The sequence below is a fragment of the Arachis stenosperma genome, chromosome 2 (assembly GCF_014773155.1).
Source record: "Arachis stenosperma cultivar V10309 chromosome 2, arast.V10309.gnm1.PFL2, whole genome shotgun sequence".
Lineage (NCBI taxonomy): Eukaryota > Viridiplantae > Streptophyta > Magnoliopsida > Fabales > Fabaceae > Arachis > Arachis stenosperma.
In genome coordinates this window covers 114217235-114237633 of record NC_080378.1, presented here as the reverse complement: position 1 = coordinate 114237633, position 20399 = coordinate 114217235, and the positions used below count along the sequence as shown (strand labels likewise).

General features: G+C 29.8%; 1 protein-coding gene across 1 annotated transcript; it reads right to left on the bottom strand.

Annotated features, from left to right (window-relative positions):
- Nucleotides 1-8326: 8326 nt before the first annotated feature.
- On the bottom strand, nucleotides 8327-13805 carry LOC130962294 (calcium-dependent lipid-binding protein). The gene is made up of 12 exons (XM_057888497.1): nucleotides 13616-13805; nucleotides 13309-13443; nucleotides 12575-12676; nucleotides 12441-12491; nucleotides 11641-11761; nucleotides 11299-11420; nucleotides 11100-11198; nucleotides 10697-10777; nucleotides 10514-10599; nucleotides 10155-10380; nucleotides 9620-9784; nucleotides 8327-8982 (listed from the first exon to the last, which is right to left on the bottom strand). The coding sequence occupies exons 2-12, from the start codon at nucleotides 13411-13413 to the stop codon at nucleotides 8563-8565; spliced, it is 1578 nt and encodes a 525-aa protein (XP_057744480.1). The 5' UTR covers nucleotides 13414-13443; nucleotides 13616-13805; the 3' UTR covers nucleotides 8327-8562.
- Nucleotides 13806-20399: the final 6594 nt, after the last annotated feature.

The following is a 20399-nucleotide window of genomic DNA, read 5'->3' as shown; positions in this document are numbered from 1 at the left end:
TATATTTTTACAGTAAAAGAGAGAAAAAGAAAAGAGATACTAAGATGAACTAACAAACACTCCTACCCAATGTGAACTTTATGTTTAATGAACAAATTGTTAAAACAAGTAAAAATGATACTTTCGTGTAAAACCATAAGTATATAGTAATGAGTGCAATATAATCCAAATCTTTGCTAGATGATAAACAAGGCTAAGTTACTATAAATTTATAATAGGATATCTAGCATAGGCACGCATCATTCTTTTGATCTTTTCTTATATGATGTGAATCAAATAGTAATTAATTCCGCTACTTTATCAACAACATTTTTGTCAGTTTCTGCTAATTCTTGTTTATGACTGTATTTAATAAAAGTGTCTTTGTGAATGTGTCTAATAAAAATATTTTTTTATGACTATATCTAATAAAAGTGTCTTTAATTTATATATATATTTTTTGAATGTGTCTCTTTATACATATGTTTAAAATATAATAATTAATTATTATTGGCAATAAGTTGGCAAATAATATATTGGTACCCTATATTTTTCTAATAGTAATTAAGTATAGAATGTTAATTCAGATACTCCTATTTGATTAGATTAGTGCTATAATTCTTGGTATTTAAACCAAGAAAATCGTATACAGACTCATAATTCCATCGTCCTAACAAATTTAATATCGATAGATCTCGATGAACATTCAATATTTTGAAATGAAGGAAGTGAAATTGGAGGACGTGACATGCATGTGGCACATATATGTGACTCGTTTTCGATGTATGCAAGGACCAAATGAATTAAGAAACGGTATGAAGGCATATATATATATATATGAGTACAGTGGTTTGGTTTTGAGCTATTAAACTGTGACTTCATCACTTGATATATTTGCAGAGTTTGTGGACACATTATTCAAACTCAACATCATCATATCCAATTTATACACATCACAATGATCCCGTGAAAGGTTTCAGTAGACTTCCATTCCTCATAATAATTTCATCATGTAATGTATGCAATGGTCCCAATAAACACCCATATCTCATTTCTTCGATACAATATCTAATTATTTATTCTTATCTTTTATGTGGTTTTTTCTAAACACTTTCATGAAAAGTTGGCAAAAATGTTTGGTAATTAACAATATTAATATGTTATACAAAGAGTTTAGTATTGGTACTAAAATAATATGGGAGTTATTCTGATAAAGACGTCTAAAATGTCTTTTTTTTTAAAGATGTTTTTTAATAATTAAAATTTAATACATATAATCAATTATATCATGTTATTTTTGTCAAAATTAGGTCAAACAAATTAATTTGACCAAAAAATTGTGAATCAAATTTTGAATCGGTCTAAATTAATATTATTTTTTTTATAAAAAATGACTAAAATACTTTTTATTATATATATTAATTTTGAGAATTATAAATTCTAGCCTTTTTTTCTTTGTCATCGTACGGAAAGGATTTAGAATTTTTAATATTAATATATATAGGGATATTTTAGTTATTTTTTATAATAGGGATATTATAGTAAATTTTTATTAAAAATATTAATTTATATTAGTTCAAAATTAAATTTATTAATTTTTTTATTAAACTGATTTGTCCGATCTAATTTCAATAAAAATAACACAGTTTAATTGATTATATATATTAAATTTTAATTTTTAAAAAATATCTTAAAAAAAATGTTTTTAAAATCTTTATTTAAATGGCTCTAAACAATATATAAATTATTTTATAAAACCATCAAATTATGTTACTTTTTTAAAATGATTATTTATACGTAATTGTTAAATGAAGCTTTTTTTTTTCTTTTCAAAGTAGTAGATCCAAGGAGGAGTTTAGTTTGTATTACAATTATAGCTTGCTTAGCCCCTTCGCCATTGTCATTTATGGCAAAGTGAGACTAATTAAAAATAGTGGCCTAAATTACATACACTCAAATGATAAATCTAGTTATGTACGGTAATAGAAAGTTATTGTTACTGATGTAATGATGCATAATTAGATATATACGTGTAAATTCCATTTGTTTTAATTATCAGAAAATTAAATTTTAAAAAAAATTAGTATATATTTTTAGAAATCAAGAGGTGTTGGGTTATATATATGAAAAATATGGAAAGACAATGAATTTAGTGTATAATATGTACAATAACAGTAAAACTGAAATTATAATAATTTAATAATTAATTTAATTAATTCTTAATAATTTTGGATTTTAAATTTTAAAAATATTTGGTTATGGGAAAGTTATATATTCCTTCATTTTACGTGTGCGAAGAACGTGCTGCAATTTCTTCTTTTTTAGCAGTTTCTTCCACTCTCTCCGAATTGACGCCGCGAAGATCACCACCGTCTGCCGTCCAGAACGCAACCCAAAAACATCCGATGAAAACACCTCTTTCGCTCACGTTACGTCCGTCACGCAGCACAAGACCGCCATGGTCGCCGCTGCCTTCAACGACGTCGCGCCTGGATCGTCCTCGCCCTTTCTGTAGCACTCGCCGGAAAGGCCGACGGCAGCGGCGGCCACAAGAGCCCTTGGTGTTTATGTGGGTTCTCCTCTGGAGTTTGTCACGTGTTCGGATTGATGATTCTGAAGGGAGGGGATTTTGCGGAGAGGCTGATAGAGAGGATCGAGAATTTGGTGTTCGGGTTGTTGCTGCTATTGTACTTCGCTTCGAGTGGGTTGAAGACTAACGAATTTAAATGTTGGATGTTCAATTTATTAGGTATGTAAATAATTATTGTAATTCTTAATTGGATAATTATTTTGTTTGATTCAGTTTAAGTATATACAATTAACAAATGCTAGATGATCATTTCACTAAATGGCTGGTGAGGGAGGTTCTAATGTTGGAGAGGCCAGATGGGATGATTGATGAGGATGGAATAGCAGACGGTTGGGGGAAAAGAGAAAAAAGGTGTTTGGATAAATTTGATTGGTAAATTAGAATTGATATAATTAATTTTTTGAAATAACTATTTGATTTTTTTTTTATATTAGACCAAATTTAAAATCTATTGTACACATTGTCAAAATTTCTCATTATCTCTCTAGGGGAGTTTATATATTCATTTCATTTCTTTGGTGTGGCGTTATTATGAATGTCTTAATTATTTGTTAACTGTAATTAATGGACGCGCGCACATGATAACCATTGGAGATAATCCTTATTAATATGTCAATTACAACATAGAATTGAACTCCTTATAAGAAAATAATTAATAACACCATAAGAATTGAAAAACAAGGCATACTTTGTCCAATTTCAATTTGTTATATTCAATTCATGGTTTGAACCGGGGTTTTTGGAAGTGAATCACCTAAGGTTTATTAGGGAAAAGAAAAAAGAATAAATATATAATATAATTAGGAGAAGAAAAATAACGATGAATTAACTTATTAATTATCTCTCTACACCTAATAAAAGAAAAATAGACAAAGACGTTAGTGTGTTTGTAATAAGACATAGTTGTAAAACAACAAAAGTAGCTGTCGGTGGAATAGATGTAGAATTAACAAATGCGTATACATTACAACTCGTATAAAAGAAAATAAAAATTCAAACATATTACATATAAGTCCATCATAGTATTTAATTTTTCTGTTTTTTTGCAAACAAGAATTCATTATCAAATACAAGTAGAATTAAAGAAAGGTCAAGATGAAGCATATTTCCTAAGCGTGATAATGAATATTCAACAAATTGAGTGACATAATATAGATATTCTATTATTTGATATAATATAAGGTTAGTTGTTTTGTGACGAGACGCCACATTATTATGACGACTTTGAAATGATCATTATGGTGTTCACGGACTATGATATTGTTCAAGGCAAGATCCTATAGTGTTGGAATATTGAGAGTTTGTAGCCATAGGAATAACAAGAGAATCAAGATGACAAAATCAAAGATACGTATGTATCTATCATGATTTAAGTTATATATATACATTAAAGTAGTTAGTTCATTTCTTTTTATCGTTGAATAGATGTGAAATTGTCATTAAAAATATAAATAATAAAAAAAAAGAAGGGAATCAATTTGATGTAAAAAAAATAATATATACAAAAAAATCATTTTTCAATGTTACCATATGGGCTATTAGGGGTGGTAGTGGGGCGAGTTTTTGTCCTATCCGACCCCGTCCTGCCGTTCTATTATTTATATACTATCCATCCCATCACTATCTGTGAGAGTAAATTACAGAATTTGAACTCGTTCTATCCCTACTCGTTCCTATAAAATTTAAATATTTTAATTTTTACCTATTCATATATAAATTAAGATAAAAAATTAAAATTCATAGATAAATTAAAATACAAACATAAAATTCATACAATGTCATTAGCTAAAATAACTTGAAATAAAAAAAAATATTGTTAGATCACTATAAATTTAACACTATAATAAAGAAATTATAATATTAGATATAAAAAGATCTTTAACCCTTATTCTTGATCACTTTTAACATCTTCATCATCATTAAAAGTTTGCAAATCAAGATTTAAATATGAAAATCAAAAGAGATAACAATTAACAAATTAATTGGTACTATGTAAAAAATTGGACAATTCATTGATATAAGCCAAAGAGGGAGAAGGGGGGAATTTACACCAGTCAGCCAAAATCAAAACTAGTTCATGAATCAACCAAGATACAATTCTATATAGTTCGAATTACCCTAATTTGAACTTCACTCTCAATGTAATTCGAATCACATTGATTCGAATTACAGACACACGCACACATCCACTAATTCGAACCAGACTGATTCGAATTACACACGCGCGCAATCCAAAGTATAATTCAGGTTCAGTGCTATATTTGACTGCTGAATTTGATTATTTGTGTTTGCTAATTAAGTTTGATTATGCTCAAGTTCAGTGCTATATTTGACTATTGTGTTTGATCAAACTTTGATCAAACTCAGCAAACACGTATAATCAAACTCAAGAATTAAATATAGCACCTAACCTGAGTATAATCAAACTTGGTAAACATGTATAATCAAACTCAATTTATAATCAAACACAATAGTCAAATATAGCACTGAACTTGAGCATAATCAAACTTAATTAGCAAACACAAATAATCAAATTCAGCAGTCAAATATAGCACTGAACCTGAATTATACTTTGGATTGCGCGCGTGTGTAATTCGAATCAGCCTGATTCGAATTAGTGGGTGTGTGTGTATGTCTGTAATTCGAATCAGTGTGATTCGAATTACATTGAGAGTGAAGTTCAAATTAGGGTAATTGGAACTATATAGAATTGTGTCTTGGTTGATCCTTCTAGAGTTGAGACATTATCCGTTGCTTGTGGAGTTTCTGAAGTTGGATTAGCATTACTTTGAACTTCAATTTCATTATCATTAGGAGCAATACTGTTGCTTTGTGTATCTTCTATAACATTACTAGCCGTGAAATAATTTGAAAACACCTATATCAATAAAATTAAAGTTGATGAGGGTATAAAATTAACATAAATCATATCATAAATGCATAAAAATCAGAATGCATAATTACAAAATCAGAATAAAATCAAAATAAAAAATGCATAAAAATGATAATTCAAAACATAAATGCACAAAATAATAAATACATCTACTAATTTTTTAATATTTCTTTGTTCCTAATATAATAAGCTCACGCACCAACCTCCTGTTACTTCATGGCTTTTGCACGATCAAAATAATTAATTCCCATGTTACTATCTTTTTAAGAATTTTGATCCATTTTCTCTTTTATAACATCACATCATAGCTGCCCACTATTTGGTTTCATATCTTTTTTATTTTGTCTCAACATTTCATTTCTTTTGTCCTCATCCTCACATATACCTTCCATTTACCCCACAATTTAAATTTTGAATCAACAAAATTTTCATATTATGAACATACACATCACCACTTGCGATGTCTTTTCATTAGTATCTTATCAATTATCACTTAGTAAAACGACACCCAAGTAGCTAGCTAGGGATCTTAATTCCTTTTTCAGCTAAATATATGAAAAACAGAGAATTATTTCCTAAGATTCTTCGTAGTTCATACTGAAATGCACAATAATTATTTATTTATATTATATGCCCTCGATAATTATTCAAAAATGTAGATAAAAGTTAAAGTTGTTTATCAAAATGATGAACTATATAACGATATAGTTATATACAGGTTAGGATTAATGAAGTTAATTAGGACATAAGAAGATATATAGAATAGAACAAAAAATTATTGCTCTGATCTTTATTCTTAACAAAGGAAAAAGAACAGTTTGTGATTCTCTCCATAATTAGAACACCATGAGCATATTTCCTTTCATAAATCAAATCATTCTGATCTTGAAGGGTGCATTCAGTAATCAATGATAATTATAAAATCAAAATAAAATCAAAATCAAGAATTCATAAGAATGATAAAGAAGGCAAAACAACTTCTGCATATAACCAATCAACAAAGAAGCCAAAACAACTTCAATTTTTCAAGTTTTATTCCAACTAAGTCTGAGAAATTGAACCAACAAACATATTGCTCTCTGAATCAAGCTGTTTCAACTCACCAAACTTAATAACAAACTCAGGAAACTCTTCAAAGAATCTGTTATCATCCAAATAAAAAAACTAAGACTCTTACAAAAAGAAGAGTTAGACAATGCAGGTTCTGAAACATGCTCATAGAAGGAGTTTCCATGAACCCTAAGAGAAACAACTCTATCACATAATTTCCAAATTAAAGTAGGAATCTGTCCAGTCAAAAGATTTCATGCACTGGATTTTAAAGGATCTTTTGAGCATCAAAATTAATTTTAGTTTTTGCTTAACTATTTTAACATAAAACTTAAATCATAAAAATTAACTTAAAAAGAAAAATTAAAGAAGCAAAGAAGCAGTAAGTAGTGAGCGAAGAGTGCTTAGTGCTTACCAGTCACTAGAGAGACGACGACGAGGGATGAAGGAGGGACGAAAAAGACCAGAGACTACAGATCAGAGAGGCGAGTCGGCGAGGACAGTGATGGCGAGAAGCGGGAGCGACACCGACGTGGGGATTTGGTGAGGATCTGAGCCCTAATTCCTTGGGTTGGTGAGCGACGGCGGCTGTGACAACGTCGACTGGCTTACTGCAATAGAACGAACTGTGACGGCGAGTCGGCGACTGATTAGTGATCTGGTGTAGCTGAACTGAGGCTATGGTTCTTAGAGAAGAATTGAAGAAATGACAAAGAGAGTTGAAAACTAAATGGGAGTGACGATGAAAAGTGAGAACTAACCCTAATTTCTAAAATTATATATATATATATATATATATATATATATATATGCACTCTGGGACAGGTCTAGCCTGAACCCGATCCCGCCCCTCCCTGCACATTAACTCGCCATAATTCGGACCTGACCGGATAGGAGCGGGACAGGTACCCGCAAATACAGGTACTACTACCATTCCTATGGGCTATATGACACGGTGTTATTGAAGGTCGAATGAGAAACTTGAAAATTATGGTGCCAAGTGTGGGATGTGGACAGAAGTTTATGCATGGCTCAAAAGGCTAAAGTTTTTTTGAAGGAATTTGAACTTTGGAAGGAATTAAGTCATGCCATCCTTTAGAAAATGTATTTAAAAATCATTGTACGAATTTAAGGTAACAGATTTTCTCAATTTTTTTCTTTAATTATTTAATGGAATGTGATTTTTTATTTTACATTCTTTAAGTGACACTAAAAGAAAATATATAAAAAAATATTAAATAATAAAAGATTATACTTTACCAAATAATTTAAAAAAAAAATTAAAAGGATCTACTTCCTGAATATTAAATGTTTGTGATGCCACCCTTTTGAAAATTGTTTAAAAATCATTTTTTCTGGTTGTTTATTTTATTTGTGTATAATATTTTAAACTGAGATTATAAATGAATTATTATTGTAAATTTGTAATGAATAATTTTAGGTAACTAATTTTTTCAATTAATATCAGCTAATTTTTTAAAATTATTTTTACTTATTTTAAATTTTAAACCCTAAATTATAAAATTTTAATTCTAAATTCTAAACCCAAACCTTAAAATTAACTAATATGTACTAACTAAAAATAAATTCTCTGTAGTTTTTCTATTGTAATTTGCCCACTCATTTACAGGGTACTTCAAATTGTTGTTTGTAGATGCCATACCAAGAATATTCCCCTAACCAAACCAAACCCTTGCAATAATAACAACCAATGAGGCTGCACAATTCATGTTGTTTAAGCATATGCAAAAACCCTAATCATTTGATTAACCTCAAATTTCAATTCCCCTGTTTGAATCACTTTTGTTTTAGAATTAAATAAGGAATTTTACAATTTGTTCTTTTTTTCTTTTTATTACAAATCCATGTCAAACCACAATTTTACATACAAAGATGGTTCACCACCTGAACTAAATTGATATTTATGCTATCATGTTTCAATCTAAAATTAACAAAACAACCTTAGAGAAGAACACTATGAAAGAAAAAAGGTAACATAGATAATATATAATAGATTACTCTCATTTACTCTTTCAATGCAAAGGTTACATTACAAAGGCTTGGCACCACCACCACTCTCCTGTCCATTATTCACCGGTGTCGACGAGCCGCTCCTTCGGGAACCACTATGGCCACCTGTGATTGTCCTCCCCATGAACTTCCCGGCTTTAGCAAAGCCGCTACCAACTGCTCCAAGACCACTACCAACAAACCCAGCTCCAGCACCAAGACCACTTCCAACAAGTCCGGCTCCAGCGCCAAGACCGCTTCCAACAAGCCCTGCGCCGGCAACAACACCAGAACCAACAAAACCAACACCGGACCCTACTATCGACGCTGCTCCATCTAGTGCGTCCATCGTGCTTCCTATCACTCCCTCCGCCTTCAGTTTCTTCCTCGTTTCTAGTATCTCTTTCTCGGCTTCTAGTGCAGCCAATTGCTCTTCCTTGTTGAATTGGTGATAAAAGACCTGCAATTCCAACATGATTATATTTATCTTTCAATCAAGAGGCCAAATGGGATGGTAGGTGTTCAATAAATATGCCAATGATACTAAGATTTCAAAACCCAATAGGAAGACAAGAATTAGTAACCTTCTCTATTTTTAACAATCCATGAAACTTAAGCTGATAGGTTAAGGCATATAAATGAAGGAGTTCACATCTTAATGCATGATCTCATCCAATAACCCTTTGAGCTTTGGCTGTGTTTGCTAAGTTTCTTAGTAATAGAAACTTGGAAAAATTAACTACGTACAAACACATTTCGCTTTTTAAGTTATTTATCTTATTTTCCAAACAGGTTTGTATCTATCAGTGTCTATAATTTTTCCCTATGACAATTATCAAATGGAGGATAATGAACAAACTCAGTGACCTTGAACTAAAATTTTTGACTTATTTTAAGTATAAGAATAGAGACAATTAGGATCCAACTTCAAACTAGATGGTAACAGAAATTCTGTTACTACCACGGATCATCGCTCTTAAATGCGTAAATTGCTTTATAGAGAGTCTCATGACTTACTTTATAATGCAAGAACCTCTATATACCATGCAATAAAGCCCTCATCATAATGTTACAATCAAGTATATTTCCATATATACCTTTATAAACAAGGTTCCTCGATCCTTCTTGTCTTTAACCTTCAATGTATCGAGAGATGGCAACAGCCTCAATTCAAGATCCTTTTCAGTTTCTGCTTCCAGATCATTGAGGAGCAACTTTACTACTCCCAATCGCTTATCTTGTCCAATATCTTTATCAAAAACCTATTTCGAGAATCATGAACATGATGTACATTAGCTCTATTAAATCAAATCAATGTATAGCTATAATAAGACAGAAGAACCTCTTGTTTTCAATAAAGGGTATTACTTCTCTGACCAAGAATAAGTGCCTTTTCAGGTTTTAGCACAAAAGTCAACAAAAAATCAAAATCGAAAAATTGGGAGGGGGGGGGGGGGATGTATCATTATTGTTTCGACAAAACTGCCCGGGTTAATAAATTGTAAAAATGGCATAAAATTATAAACCTTCACCCCCGAAAAAAAAAACGAAAGAGACATTTATTCTTGGACAGAAGGAGTAGTCAGCAGAAGCGAGAAGCATAAAATAAGGTAAGCATTAGCAGGGTAAAACCTCAAGAATAAGTGACTGTGTCTCCTTGTCTTCTACAATCACATCAAATGTCTGATTCCAAACAGGATTCAAGTTGTTGTCAACAACCTTGGTTTTAACCTTAAATAAGGGTCGAATATACAAAACGACATAAGGATCTGATTTTCCAATCATTTCCATATTCTTTAACTCGTTCGCTTTGACTATGGTGACTGTAAGCTTTCCCTGTGGTTTAAGCTCCAGTTCACTGCAAATAAACCAAAATCACTTATGTAGCATGAATATATTTGAACATTGATGGTATTCCTAGTTCAACACGTTTTGATCGAAACAAGAAGGAAAGAAAACCAAAGGCAAACTATCCTGAAGTTCATATTTACCTAGTATCAACAGGTATGCCGCCAAGGGGAACAACAATCCTATGAGGCCATTGGAGCATATCAGTAACAATTGACTTCACTGTATCCTATTAAGTGAAGTGTAAATTATAGGAGTATTAGAAGTGCTAGTTTCAAAAATCAGTACAAGGGAAAGACACAAGTGCATGAATAGACAAGACTCACATCAATCATATCTGAAATTCCGGGAATTGCTGTCAAACTTCCACCAACAGCTTTCAAAGTGTAATCAATTTTGGGTTCCGGCTGATCAAATGTTAGTTGAAAAGTCAGTAATTCTGAGACTGGAAAATTGAAAGTAGCTTACCTGCAACTATCTTCAGTTGGAAATAATTCACCAGTTTTAATCATGTACATGGAATAAGAAAATGATTAAAGAAACCTCAATTGTAGAGAAACTTGGATATTTTACAATATTACCCTCATGACATAAATTCTCTATTTAGTATAAATAGGTAGCATTGTTCTCTATATCAAACACAACAATAAAAAATTCTTCATCTTTTCTTTTCTTATCCTTTCACAGTTTCATTAATATCCTTTTATACAAATTTATGGCTTCGTTTACCTCGGCAAGTAAGGCAACAACGACAGCAGAAATGCAAGGGATCTCTTCAGCAAGTTGGAATATAACTCGGATAATGGTGAAAACCTGTAGATCCTTCAACTGAAGCAAAAAAAAACACACAAGTAAAAAGTTTTTCCCAATTGTAGAAGGATCATGATGAAACTCAACATCGAGAGATACACTGCGGAGTGAGTCTAACCTGTATAGGGATTGATGCAACGAGTGCAGCTTCAACAGCAAGAATAATACTGGGATCACCACCCCAACGGAAATCAATGTCCATTATGATTTGACCTTTGGTAAGACTTTGAACTCGAATACCTGCATGGGTGAAGGAATCAATGGTACATATCTACTGGCATACAATGATTTCACAGAATATGGGTAATGAAACTTAAACTTGTTGGAATATTAATATGCCTAAAGGAAGAGAAAAGAGGTGGTTTCTTTTGGGTGGGGGGTGAGGGGCAGTTTTGCATATGTCACATATATATCTTTAGAATAGAAAAGAATATGCCGAAGGATACTATAGTTTTGATACCTTCAATTTTCGGAGCAACATTTCCAAGTGACAACTTGCTGAACTTCAAAGAAGTAATTCCAGGAGGTCTGTAATCTTCTAGTAGTGGTTCAACAGATTCTCTGATAACCAAAGTTGCTGCCTACAAGTGAACGAAATCCACCATCAACGAGTCAGATTTACAATGAAACTACAGCAGAAGTAGAGCCTAAGGACAAAGGGACATGGGATTCATGTCTAAGCCAAGGAAGGAAAACAATGTGTACAAAATCCGTACCTGTAATTTTTTATACATAAATTTGAGAGTGAAAATAAGGGGAGAAATGCAATTAGAGGGAGTAGTTCAGGAGAAACGGAAAAAGATGAACATATATTGAGGGTAATCCTGAAAATGGACCAACGGGGTAAATTGACCCCGAGGCTTTTCACATTAAGAGTATCATTCATAACCACTTAACATATTGATATTTAAGTTAAATTAACCATTAAATTTATAAACTCAATGGATAGAATGGTAATAATCCAAAGTGATAGTACATATTTTCTTGTACTGCTATTGCTTGAGACTAAAGCAAGAAAATACATCTGTAAGAAAACCGTTTCCTTCAAACAACATAGATTTGGAAGCAATATACTCAGCTACGAGAATAATTAGAACCTAATTTGATTAAGAACAGGAAATGTTCTCTAAAATAACATGCTCAACTACAGAAACGAGGGAAACGTCAAGTTCTAACCAAGAATAATCTTGTAAGAAACCAATGGATGGCATTACAAAACAGTCCTCAACTATTATATAAATGCATAATCAGCTTACTCACATCTGCCACAAATGGCCAAAGTTTGGACAGCTCCTTGTTTAGCCATTTCACCTTTAAAAAGCAATGCAAAGAAGAGTCATACAAAGAGAACAATTATACCAGATGACAACAACAGTAGCAACGAGAAAATATACTTGCTCATATGCAGGAAAAGATATCCACTCCGGCAAACTATCGCCACAAAGTTTCTTCAGATCTTCTCTGTTAAGGGATCCAAGGATTTTAATATCAGCTGCCTGCAAGGCAAATAAATAGTCAATGTCAAAGACAAGAAATATATGTATTCACAGATTAACATAGGACAGTTTTTGAAATAGAATATAAGGCCAAGACAATTTACATGATAATGTCATACAATTCATCACAATATGAACCCCCCCCCCTTTTTTTTTTGTTGGCTCGTCTGTTGAAGATTGACAACACGAACCATCCCACATTCTTCTACTTCGGTAGTTTAAATTAGGGTTGCTTTCAATCATCTAAAAATTCCCAAGCATAACCTAAGGATAGGAACTCAGTCAATAAGCAGATGAAGAATCTAATTAAGCTTCTTGAATGACCAGTTGCTTCAAGAAGCATAATCTGTATTCTCATCCAACCAATTTCTTTTTCAGGGTATTCAAAGTTCAAACTCAATATTGCTACTCTATATGATCCTTTCTCACAATGATTCCATACCTTCAATGAAACATATGATCCCCCAAATTTCACTCCAAATTTGACCAAGTCAAACACTGTTACATCTCACTAAACTCAACCATTTTCCCCCCAACATTGCTCAGAACAGAGAATCCACATAATCTACAACACTGTTCATCAGCAAAAACCAAAATCAACACAAATAGAACAGTGCCAATCAAAACCATACCTTTCCAATTCGCTTGGCGCTTCGGTACCTCATCATGCGCTCCCATGCTGCCATCAATGCTATGCCAAACAAGATACCCATGAAAATCCCAGAAATCAACCCCATTTTTTTCTCAGATTCCAAACACCACCTTCCCTGTCCGCACAGAAAAAACACAAGTCCAAAAGGGTCAAAACCAGAAAAAAAAAACCTACCCACATGAAAAAATCACAAATTTAAGACCAATCCATAGAGAAAGCATACAAGTCAAGCCAAAAAATTGAAACTTTATGTGAAATTTGAGGAAAGAATCTCAAAGAATCACCACCTTTGGAGGAAGAAATCCCAATTTTGGGTATGAAGTGAAATTCTGAAGAGAAGGACCAAAAGTTGCAAACAAAAGGGAAGAAAAAAAACCCAAGTTTCTCTTTCAGTTTCCTGTTTATGCCAGAAACTGTAGGACTCTGTCTCTCTCTGTGTATTATTTTTTGCCCCAAAACTGTGAAAATAAGCCAAAAAAAGAACAGTAAGAAAAAGAAAAGAAAATAATTTTCTTGTTTATAACGTCACTTTCAATGTTTATCTTCTCTTCCTCCACAAGAATCAGGATTTTACACAAAGCATTAAAAGCTTTTAAGCTTAGCTGTATATAGTTACATTACATAAGCCAATAAGGACTCACTCACATCTCATTCAACGTTAGTCTTCAATTATCTTACAAGATCGCATTTTTTTCTGGGATTTTATTTGTTTAATACAACTATACAAGTGTCAATTGCAAGGTTAAATTGAAAATGGATTTATATTATTATATTAAATATTAATATTTCATTCTAATTACTAATAAATAAGGTAAATTTTGATTGTTTTAAGTTTGAAAATATTAAGTATATATATTTTTTATTTTGAGAATTTATTCTAACGTTTTGCTATAATATTTATTTGAGTTTATCTTTATTCTTTACATAATTTTTATTACAATTAACAATAAAAAATGGAAACTTTTATTAAATAAAGTGTTTAAGTAAATAATTTATAATTAATTAATAATTTTAAATTCTTTTATTAGAATGGAAATCAATAAAATAGCAACATTATAAACAAAAAGTATAACATTATACTCAAGATTTACTATTGTAGTATTGTATGTAATTAAAATTGGTGTACAAAATGGAAAACAACTATTTTTTTTCCCATCAATAACCCTTTCATATTGAGAAATTATTTTGAATTTTACGATATATTTATAAATTAATATATTTAAATAAACTTTTAATTGATAGATTTACAAATGAAATGTTAAAATTATTTATTATTATGAAATACACAAAGTATTATTTAACTAAAATCTTTAAATTCTAGTTGGGACATATGACCACAAAAAAAAAAACAATTGGGACATATATGATTGGTATTTTGAATAGTTGAACAAATAGCATTCCAATAATTTTAGTACTATTGTATTGTGGTTTTTATTTTTGAGAATGAATAATTTTTTTTTCCTCAGATAATATTGTCGTGTAATTTTTTGTTATACACTTTTTAATAGATTAAAAATTATATAAAAAGTATTATATAATAAAAAATTACACTTTTAAAAACATATTAAAAAATTAAAAAAAATGATTTCCTAGCTTATGAACAGATATGAATGTCATGTCAAAGCAAAGCAATTAATCCAGAAAATTACTCTACTAGTATTGTTGACCGTTTGGTCCGTTATAGTTTTGGATATATCGAAGCATGAAGGAAAAGTGATAGCTAAACTAATAGCTTTATGCCATTTGGAGTTTTGTCTCTTTAGGTATGTCCAAAGAGCAATCATGCCCAAGAAGCAAACCACATTTTTAGGGCATACCATGTGTTGTGTGTTCCTTCCTTGACTTTTTCAGTCATGTTTCAAGGAATTTTTGTAGACACATTTGGCTTTACCAAAAGTCTATTACTCTATTACATCTACTTACTAGTTTAGGTAAATGAAATATGTAAATGTTAAGTTTAAATATCATGTCCATGTGGCCAATTACTTCACTACTAAGCTGGCAATTAGGTTTCTTTCTTCTTCTTCTTTTTAATTTTTTTATAGCAAAATCAAACTTTACTATATCAGGTATAGTGTGAACAAAGAAATTTTCAATATATATATATATATTTGATAACCAAAAAAATTAGCTAAAAATAACTCAAATTTGCCTTATTTAGCATTTATTAATTGTTACGACAATTAATAAATATTAAATAAGATAAATTCTGACTTTTTTTATCTCTCTATCATTACCGAATATATATATTTTATCAGTAAAATCTCAAAAAAAATTATGCAACAAAAAAATGAAAGTCAATTTAAAACAAATAAATCATAGAACAAAACCATCATCTAAGCATAAATTAACCAAACTACATTACTAATGCATAAATAAGTCATCAAGGCATATATAATTTAGCCTTCTTTAATATTTTAAAGTAGCATTGTTAATTATAATCAATATTACCTTTCAAAGAATATTAGATTTATTTAAATAACTTAATTGTTATATATACTTTCATATTCAACCATAAAGGGGGTGTAGTTTTTTTGTTAGTCCTTTTCTTGTTACCTTTTCTTATGGTGGGATTAATATTTATTTATTATGTCATGTGGCGAATTGCTTCATTATTAAGATGATAAATCTTTTTCTCCCCTTTTTTTTTCCACCATATATGGATTTATTTTAAATAATTTATTGTGATCCTTTCTTATTCGATAAAGGGGCCTACAACTTTTTTTCTTCTTTCAAACAATTTATTGTTTTTTCTTTGTGGTGTGTGGGGTTGGGAGAAGCATTAAGCTAAAAAATATTGTGATACATGCTAGTTGGAAATAAATACTGAACAAATATCTATACTAAATTATTAGTATTTGGTAGATGCCTAGATGGTGATTGGAAGAGAATTGAATGTGTGTAAATATCTTATTATTGGTTGACATGAGTTAATGAGGTCCCACTTTCCAGAATGTATGGATAAAAGCACAGTTGAGGTAAAAATTAAAACTCATATGGTGTAATGGCTTTAAAGTGTTGTGATAAGAATGAGCAACGTGGATGCCCATTTCCATGCAAGACTCATATTTTTAAAGAGAGAATGAAATTAAATATGTGTTGAAAATAAAAATCCCATGCATGTATAAATAGGAGGGTATGGTACGAGGTTTTACACACAACAAGAAAAACAAATATTCTCTCTTTTCTTTCTTACACAGAAGCAAGTAATAAGAAATCTATTCCCTCTTTATGCTACAATCAAATACTATTCTCCATATATTTCTACTACAATTCTTTCTCTTATTTTATTTTATAAGCATTTTAAATTCTATTTTCTATTACTCTTTACATATAATATTAATAGCAATATTAATCATCTTTATTATTTTGAGATAGTAACGATAAATAAATGCAATTCTCTCTCTCTTTATTTTTAATACTTTTTCTTATCTTTGTATATATATACACAATACAACATATAATATTATTATATATATATATAAATTATTGAGCTAATTATATTAATAATAGAGTCTTCTATTTATACATCTTTATTTTATATATTTTTTATTTTACAACATAAAGGATCCAAACAGAGGAAATTTTTGGAGAATTTTTGTAGTGCATCACATTTTTTTTAGTGAATATTCCATCCGACCCCTTACAATTATTTTAAAATTTAATTTGGTTTTTGATTTTTTTTTGGAGACTGATTAACTTATATGCAAAAAAAAATAACATTGACTTTTTTTTGTACAGAGACTAATCAATCCTATAAAAATAAAGTTCAGAAACTGAATTAGATATTTTTTTGTCAAGAATCTCGTTGTCTTTTGAGGTAATTATCAATAACTATTTTGGATTTTTTTTTCAAGTTATAGAGAATTATTAATTACAAAAGAATTATTAATCATAAAATTACACTTGAATAAAATATTTATCAATTTATTCGTCACCATATTTGTCATTTGAGATACGAATGACAAAAAGATAATTTTTTGTGACTAAAAAAATAATTTATAAATGACATAATACAACTAAAATTTTAGAGACAACATCATTTAGTTCATGTGTATTTTTGAAAAAAGAATCACTAACTACTAAAAAAAATTAAATTAAATCAGTCTCAACAATAATAAATTTAAATTCTTTATTCCAATATAATAGAAATCCTAAAAAAAATAGCATCAAACTTTTTCAATACATCTAAATTTAAAACTAAACCCCCTAAATTAAAGCCTAACAACCCAATCTTCATTTGAGTCCCTGAGGCTTTTTAATTTGCCAAAAGTTAAAAAAGGGAATGCTTTGTTTGTTTAATATCTTGATTCTTGAGGATGGGGTAAGCAAGCTTATTCACTTCCTAGTTCCTATTTGCATTGGAAAATCACATAGGGATCTCTTTGGTTTTTTGACTAGGGGATATTGGAAACTGATGCAAATTCTAATTTATGAATTTATCTAGGTATACAATAGAAACATACTAACTTTTAGGCGTGATGGGATAACATTATAACTATTATTACATGCAACTTAAAAAAGTTTTTGGATGTTACTTGTTTTCCTCCTCATCCAATGCACCTCATCTTTCTTTGTTTTTTAAGAAATATTGCTCACTTTTATATGAAGAAAAAAGAACCTTGGATGCATGATTTCTAGAGTCCTTAGATTGTATATAATTTTTATACACTTCTTTTTTTTTTAATTCTTTTCTATTAAATCTAATTTTTTATTTAAAATGTAATCACAAGCTCAAATAAATATAGGAGAATAAGTTTGACATTCTGAATTTTATACTTATATCAAATTATATACTACTATTTGGCATAAATACAAAAATTAATCAATCATTTTTACTAAATAATAGTACATATATTTTTCTAAAAAGTTTCCACACCAACAATGTATCATCATAAATTTCTAAATATAGTTTATAAAACAGAGTAGCAAACTTTTCAAAGATTTTTATTTAAAGATGTACTGCTCGCCACATGGATATAATCAATTATTTAGACACAAAAAAAAAAAAAAACTAAAATTCAATGATTTGCTGTGCCAACAGATTTAATATTATCTTAAGCTATATTATTCATTGTTTCACTTTTATACTCAACAAGAATTAAAGAAATTATATAATTGGTGGCAAAGAGTGTCTGAATATAATTGTTGAGCTCCCATTAAGTGACTTCTTATCACATTTAGTTTGGATAGTTTTTCACCTTTTTTTATCTTGAAATAATTTCTTAACTCTCAAGCCTCAAAGCTTTCAAGGGCTTTGTGTAAATACTAGGGGTTTTTATATGAAGGAGATTCCTTGTCAACTCAATACTCAAAAACCATTTATCATGAGCATTACTTACAACAATTTGCAGAATAGATTCATCAATTCTTCATACATGTCAGTTATTAGCTCAAATTTGTAATTGTATTTAAAGCAATTGTTATCTGAAGCATGCAAACGGCCTCATTTGCAAAACAATTTTTTTTAATTTTATTTTAGAACGTATTTAATATGTACTTTAAAGTTTAGGGTTTAGATTTATCCAATGCATGCAAATGGCCACATTTGCAAAACAAAATTTTTTATTTTAGCTAATTTTTTTAAATATGAAAAAAAATTGTGTGTAATTCATTATAATAGCTAATTAATGTGTTTTTTTTATATAATTTTTTTTTAATTTTAAATAACAAATCGGACTCTTGAATTTGAAGAATAATAAAATTTATGGATCAAATTTCATAATGCACAAATGGAGAGTCCGGTTTGTGTTAAAAAAGAATTTTTCCATCGTAAACCAAATCAAAGGGTCTAACTTGTATATTTAAATTTTTTTTAATACTAAAATACAAATCTTAGAATCAAATTTATATGTTTAAAATAAAATAAATCTAACTCTCAGATTTACATGTTTTAAAAAAAATTTAAAAGTTACAAATCTGACGGTTAAATTTTAAATTTGTGATCTTTATATATAAAAGAAACATACCAAATCTTAACATTGTTGAAAAATACTATTAAAAACACACCACCAAAATTAGAAAGCGACGTATTTAACATGTACCAAGAAACATCCACAATCACTCATTTTCATTTATAATGGTGACGGTTTTAGTTTTCACCTTAATGCCTAAAGAGTAAAGACATTCCATTATCTTGTAATTTTCTTCATCCAAGATGAGATAAGCAATTTCATAACTTGTTCGACCCCCTTTTTTTTTTTATGCACATGCTATCTGATCTCAAGTCTCAATAACAATACTCTTAGTGGCTCTGTCCTTTCATCTTTCTCAGCACTTTGCAAGTGATATCTTAACTTGAACATCAAACTACCTCTTCACCACTATGTTCCTACCACCATTTTATAGTTGATTTACTTTGGATGCTTCTGAACCGTTGACGAGATAATTGATAGTTTCAGATCTAATAAGCTAAAATTATATGCAAAACTACCGATATAATCTTAAACCATTAATTTTCTTATCAACCGTTTAGATGCAACACTGAACCTGAATAGGTCCAAATCCTACGAGGGCAGCCCGGGGTACAAATGTCCTGTTAATGCAAAATTCGAGAAAAGACCGCACTAAAAGGTGTAATATAAACAGATAATTGCATTGGTAGTTAATTCTAGGCTTGAATGATCTTAAAGACAAAGCTCCCTTTCCATAGATTCAAATGTAACATCCGAATTATTCAAATACTCTTAAGGTGAATTTATGATACATATATATAATTGAAAGAAAGTATTAAATGAAAAATATGAAAATGATTAAAATAAAATCGCGAATTAAAAGAAAGATAAAGCGTATTTGAAAAGTAATATAAAGTAAAGTATTAAAGAAGAATAAAAAAAAGACAGGATATGTATTATATATAGGAAAAAACTCCTCTAAACTGATCATGTTAGCAAAGTGATAAAATAATACTTTAATCACATTTGAATTTGTAACATTATTTGTGAGTCTCACTATTTTAATCCAAAGGTGATTAATGGTGTATTTTTTTTCTTTAAAGTGACAATATAACTTTAGAAGAGCCGGATATATATATATATATATATATATATATATATATATATATATATATAT